Raw genomic sequence first — 6732 nt, 5'->3', positions numbered from 1 at the left:
GGGCAGGGTTCACTTCCCGGCTCCTCCACTTGCCGGCGAGGCGGGAACCTGTTGGGCAGGGAGGGGGGACGAGGTGCTCTCCGATGCGGGGCGGTCCCCGGCAGCGCTCCGGTGCCGCGCTGCGGGGCTGGCTGCGGGCAGGCGCTCCGGGGGGGGCAAGGTGCGCCCCTTCCCCCCGCCCCGGCCCGCCCCCCTCCCGGCCCGGCCCGGCCCGGCCCGGCCCGCCCCGCGGCTCCCGCGGCCCGGCGGGGCCCGGGCTGCTCGGCGCTGTGCACCGCGCGGGGGGCACGGCCAGCGCCAGCCCGGGCAGCGGGAGAGGCCGCGCCGCTGCTCCCGGCTGCTGGCTGCCGGCTAAGGGGACGCGCCGCAGCTCCGCGCCCGCTGAACACCTGTCAGCCCGCGGAGCCTGATTTATACCTGGCCTCTCCGCTGGGATTTCCCCCTCGTTCCACTTCTTCTGCCTTTTTTTTTTTTTTTTTTTTCTTTTCCCTCTCGCCTCCCCCCTCCCTTCTTGGAGCGTTGTGGAAGAGAGTGTTTTCTTCAGGGTATTAAGCTGAGAATACAGAGGAGGAGAGGCTCAGACCTTTACCTCACTGCCTCATTTTCCCTTCCATGTGAACATTCTGCAACGTTTCCTTCATCCTGTCGCACCTCTCACCTGGCCAGCGCTGTCCGGACCATGTCCGCTAAGCTCCTGCCGGTTTTCTTCCTCCTCTCAGTGTTCCACGCTTGGTAAGTCTGCGCTCCCCTCGCCTCCCCTCCAGCCCCTCTCCTGTCTGCACCGGGGCTGGAGAGCTGAAGTCCCATTTGCCGGAGTTTGCACAATATTCGGCACCCAGGAAGAACAGTGGGCTCTCCCCACCTTCTTCCGCGCCGTGCCGGGGCTCTGTTCCCAAACACGGCTTACCCGGCTCCCATCCCGGGACCCGCCCGGCTCCGGGTGCGCCCGGGGCGGTGGCACCGCCGCTGTCCCTTCCCGACCCCGCGTGAAGCCGGAGGTCGCCGGCGGGGGCCCTGTCCTAAGCCGGCCCGGCAGAAAGTTTCCCCCTCGGGCGGCTGCCGGCACCCGGTGGGACAGCGGCTGGAGCTGCCCGGGCTCCCCCCGCGGCCCCGGCTTCCCTGCACGCCACCCCTGGGGGATCCGCGGGCGGGGTCGGCGTGAGGGACGAGCCGCGGGGTGCGTGATCCCCTGGTCCCCGCCTCAGGGCCGGGAAGGGGGTCCGGTACCCTCTCCTAGAGGCCAGAGGGGCACAGTCGGCAGCGTCAGCCCTGACCTTTTGGATTTCGGTCTTTTTGGTTGTCCGGGGCTGTGTACACCCTCACGGAATACCCAGTCAGAGGGGTCAGCTCCGCTCCCCCTGAAGGAACCGGCACAAACCAGGCTGCAGGCATGCTCAAAGGCCTTCCCCCGTCCTCCTTGGCAGCCTGCCCCACACCTGAATGGTGTCTATCTCCTAAATCCCCGCAGGAACTAGAGGATGCTTCGTGCCAGCCTCCACAGCGAGAATGGGACACACCTATTGCAGGAAAGAAACCCTTCCCTGACAGCCTCTCAGAGTTTTCTAGACTTCCTCCCCTGCAGTTTATGCACAGTCTCTTCTCTGTCTCCTTACAGAATCAGAACTGACGAAGAGTTGGGGAAAGGCCTGTAGCCTTTCTTCCTTCCTAGTTTGAGACTGGCTTGTCATCACCCTGTAGTTATTTCTCTGGATCACAGGAATATGAGAGGAATTGCCAGTCACCTGTAGGGTTACAAAAGGAAAATGCAACCTCAAGTGCCTTGAAGGAGCACTACTGCCTTAGCTATGTAGAGACAAGCAATGGAAGGGAAGTAATAACTTCTTAAGGGAGAAAGCAAAAAAGCTTGAAAAATATGTGTCTAGTGTATTAGTCTGATCCACAGCGAAACCTCTTCCACCACCAATCTTAATCTAGAAGATAGGTAGGGATTTAAATGGTTTGGAGGTACTTTCTAGGAAAGAAGCTGCTAGAGTGAGGGGACTAAAACATCTGACAGTGCTTTGTTAGACTCTTGTTAGTGACTTGTTTTAAAGCAGCATCTCCCTGAAATAGGAATCATGATACTGCTTGAACTCACTTCTCATTTCCAGATGCAGTCTGAATGCCTGTGGTAAAGTTGTGGTGGCTGCAGCAGAAGAAGACAAATGATTTGTCCTTCTTTGCTATCAGCAATTCAGCACCACTGCAGAGCTTCAGCTCGGAAATATCAACCATGTATGTTTGGAGATGATACCTCCTTTGAGAATGGTTCTGTAACAGCAGTATTAAGACACAGGGCTTATCATGAATCTGATGGAAAAAAAAATTCTCCCAAAATCCTCTTGATTTTTTCAATGCTCATTGGGTGAATTGGAAAAGGGAAAAAAAAGTCCAGTTTTTAAAAAATACAGCCAAATAACAGAAAAGTAGTGGTTGTCTATTCAAAATTTTGTCCTAAGTTTTCTCTACTTTTACAGCTTAGTTATATGAGCTCTCTTCAGAAAATCTCCAGGGTCTAGTTTTAAAAATTATTTTTATATAGAAATTGTGCCTACAGCAATTGCAAATTGTGAGGTCATGTTAAGTGATTCGTGGGTAATCTTTAGGAGCATATTGGCTGTAAAGCAGTTTCAGTTTAAAGTTTCATTTTGTTCTCAAATTGTGGTCTTTGAGCAATGTGGGGGTCGATGATGCTCTGTGATTAAATTTTTATATTTGTATCAGGTTTTTTATGTTCACATAGAATATTTATCAAGTCTTCTGGACATCTGAGGTATTTTAAAATACACTGGTGTCATTATGGAGAAAAGGAGAAGGAGAGAAAGAAAGTTGCACAGATGTGTGTAGCACATCCCATGAATAAACAAGGCTTGTTCCTCTCATTCTCCACTGCTTTGCACCTCACATAATTATTGACATTTATGTAAAAAAATTGCAAAATGACATCATATCCCCTGGGCAATTGCAGGTTGAAATAATACATGATTCCTTACATAGGCTCCATCACTGGGGTTATCTTTTCTCCTGATAACTTCATCTCAGTCTGTCATAGATTTTCTCCAGTGAGAGGCATCAAACAGATTTGGTTTCTAAGATACCAAAAGATACATCTGATGAAGATATCATCTTCAAATCAACATTTTAAAGTCCGTGCACAAAAAGCTGCACAAATGAAATTAGTCTTGTGTGAAAATAGCTCTTGTTGTGATTTCTGGCCAAACTGTAGTTTCATGACATTTGCATTAATATAGCCTTAAAATAAACATAATCCATCTATAAATGAATAAAGTTGCAACTCTTGGTGTAGTACTGTTTTTAAAAAAAGTTACTAAAGCTGTAGGGAAATTCAGATTAATTTATTCAATGTGTTTGTGTGCTTGTGATAATCCATCTCAAATTCAAGGAATGAGCTCTTAATTCTTAGCCTTGTAATACATTAAACTCTGAAATTCATGCACTGAGAATATAATAATTTATTAATAGGATAAAATGATCAGGAAGCATTAACAGATCTGAATTTTTAATACTCTTATTAGGCTTTGTGCAAGAGATGAATCAGTTGTCTTGATGTATTAATAAAGTAATACTGCAGATGTTCGCTCTTTGTAAAAGTATATTGTAAACTAGTCAGAATAGGTTCATTAAAATACAGGATATAAAATACTACTCTGATAGCTGTATTATCTTCTAGAGTATAACTTTTTGAAGACGTTTCCAGAAGACAATTTCTAAACAATTGTCAATCATGACCCATCCACAGATACTCAGCAATTGTTAATGGGAGAATCCTGTTGCACCTGTTGCATCCTGCTGCATCCTGTTGCATCCTATTGTAGTAATGTAAAATAATACCTGTTTGTTTCATTTGTTTTGCAGTTCTAGAAAGGTTGAAGATGATGAATATGAAGATGGAACAACTAACCAAAACTGGGTTTTAGCTCCAAAAACACAAGATACAGATGTGACTCTCATACTAAACAAGCTGTTGAGAGAGTATGACAAAAAGCTGCGGCCAGATATTGGAAGTAAGTACTTCTTTCTGCACAAGTGAGGATGAGCTTCTCTGGAGCAGAGTAGCTATGTTACTATATTCTGGAAGTGTGCACAAATATCTGGGGAAGTGTAGATTAAATTTTTTTGGTTGAAGTTGATTTCCAAGTACTTTAAAAATGCTAATTCTCACAAGGAAATCTGGTGGTAGCTTGGGGTCCTAAAATTTTGTTGATTTGTACAGAGTTTGTGTAAGGATATGGAAGGGCTAGTCCTTAAGTATTCAGCAGGTCTTTGGTAGAGGAGCACACATCTTTTGTTATCCAGTCCATGCTGAAAATCTCACACTCTGAGAAGCATAAACCTCAGCATATTAAAACAGAAAGTAGGACACAGCAAGAGAAGAATGTGCACCTGTTCTCTTCAAAATATGATCCTGAAAGTTGTGCTCCTTAATGCAGAGAATAAGGCACTGGGATTTGCTTGTGTATAGGGCAACTCCAGAGATGATCTTCCACAAACCAGCAGACATCTCCAAAAGAAATCTTACAGAGTCAGAGTATATCATGGTCAGCACTACTACATATAAGTATAAAATTTAAGTAAGAGCCTGTAGGTACCTGCATATTAGCATCTTGGGCTATTATATTGTTTTAACTTGTATAATGAGGTTTCAAACCAATTGTGGTATTTTGTTTGGGGGTTTTTTTTTTGTTTGTTTTTTTGTGGTGTTTTGTTGTTTGGTTTTTTTTTGTTTGTTTTATTTTGTTTTGTTTTTAGTGCTCCACCTATTGGAGTTATGCCCTTTTTTCTCAGTTCGCACCCCTACAGCATATTGGCTGTAGCACAACTGCTGCTCAGTTTGTTCATAGCAAGTTTGTATGACAGCAATCAGAGAGAATTTGTAATTTATATTTACTGTACCTTGCATGTGTTTCAGGACAAACTGAGACTGAGGAATACTCAAAATAATCACATAATATAATATATATTTTATATATTTTGCTTTCCCTAGATATTTGCAGGGATTAGAGGAGCATTCCTACCACTGATTATAAGTGAAATTATTGTTTGTTAATGGCACATGTATTCATATGTTTTCTAGGTGATCCCTTTGGATTGGTTTAGAGGGAAGCAAGAGCCATCTATATGTATTCATCATTACAATTATGAGTGTTTCATAGCTACACAATAATGCAACAGTTGCAGAAAAACAAAGACTATCCTGTGGTATTAAAAAGAGGGTCTGTTTAGTTCTTTTTTATAGCTATGACTTTGATTTTCCATAGTATTTACAAAGATAATATTTTATAGATGTGTCTGTTTTTATCCCAGAGTGACATTTATCTCTCTCTACTTCGTTTGTCATGCTGGATTTAGCTATCTTTAATATCTGATGGAGAAATGCTTTAACACACTTTTCCACCCATATCAACATCTGGAAGACAGTCTCAGACAATTTTTTTTATTTATTTTGTACACTGTGTCCTCAGATCACTGACTTAAGGCAGAGCAAATTACATTATGCTTATGTAGGGCAAAGTAATCACTCAAAGTCGCCATATCAATTGCCATAAAATTAGTAGAGGTCAGACATATCTTACAGCGCTGGGAAGTCATTGTTACCAAAATAATTCCTTTTGTGTCTCCACAACATTTTGTTTTAGAGAAAGGAGTCAAATTACACAGCTGTTCATATATCAAACAGATTTTATAGTTCTCAACTACATCTGTTTCTATCAAGCATCTTGGTCCTAGGCCGTTTTTTGTCTTTGATAATAATCTGGCTATTTCAGAACCTGTGCTGAGTGTTGTTCAAATGCTACAGAAGTCAGTTCATCTGTGCTTCCTCCCCTGGTCCCTCTTTGCACCTTTCCTACCTTTGATGCAGATAAATAACATTGCCCTTTTGAAGTTGTGGAGCTGTCGCATTTGGCAAGGAGAACACAAGGGGAATGCTAGAGAATCAGGCATTACAGATAACTTCCCTGAATTGCTGGCTGGTGCCTCACACTCAAGCACATCTTCCTTTCCATCTGGGAGCTGGTTATCCTCCTAACAAGGTGGTTGACATGTCTTGGTGACAGAATTGTCTTGCTGCCCTGAAGGTCTCAGTATTGATACAAATACTTTAAAGCATAGTACATACCAGCTAGAGCACCAGGAAGAAAAGGTAGTGTGCCAGATAACATAGACCATACAATAAGAAAATGCATGTTTTGGAAATTAGAGGAAGCATGGAGTGAACCAGTAGAAGAGGTGAGAAGGGATTCTCAGATTCAAGCAGCAGTTCAGCCAATACTGAGGGTTAAATCCAGGACTCATATACAGTCCCTACTCACTAGGGCCTTTACATTAGCATGGTACTGCTGGGAAGTAAGTTGTGTGACCCATAGGACAGGGACACTCACCATTTCACGTCACGCTGCTCTTCACTCAGTTTTTCAATCATTTATTGCAAATCCACTATTTCTAACAGTGTGTAGCTTTAGCTGTCGTCCTGAGGAAATGATCTTTGTTCTGAATGCAGTCAGAAAGGCCCAGGAAATACTTTGCACTTTCTAAGGTTAGGATTGTCAGTTTCAGATCACTTGGGAAGACACTTCTGCAGCCAGGAGGAGAGCAGAAGACTGTGGTGAATAAAATATATCAAAGTGCATGCTGGCACAGGCAGTGACTTCTCTGTGGTTTTCATTCTTTTCAGGGCAATTGATATTTTGGCTAGCTCAAAATAGAGCCCTA

At 44.2% G+C, this 6732-nt stretch overlaps 1 protein-coding gene across 1 annotated transcript in view; it reads left to right on the top strand.

Moving 5' to 3' along the window:
• Positions 1–358: 358 nt before the first annotated feature.
• Positions 359–6732, top strand: part of GABRG3 (gamma-aminobutyric acid type A receptor subunit gamma3) — a 298094-nt gene continuing 291720 nt past the window's right edge. The window contains exons 1-2 of the mRNA XM_063149731.1: positions 359–732; positions 3877–4025. Of these exons, the coding sequence (XP_063005801.1) occupies positions 680–732; positions 3877–4025 (202 nt within the window). The 5' untranslated portion in view covers positions 359–679. The remainder of the gene's footprint in view (positions 733–3876; positions 4026–6732) is intronic.

This window comes from Melospiza melodia, chromosome 2, assembly GCF_035770615.1.
Source record: "Melospiza melodia melodia isolate bMelMel2 chromosome 2, bMelMel2.pri, whole genome shotgun sequence".
NCBI classification, from domain to species: Eukaryota; Metazoa; Chordata; class Aves; order Passeriformes; family Passerellidae; genus Melospiza; species Melospiza melodia.
Note: the sequence above shows the minus strand (reverse complement) of the source record. Positions and strands in the feature narration are given on the sequence as shown.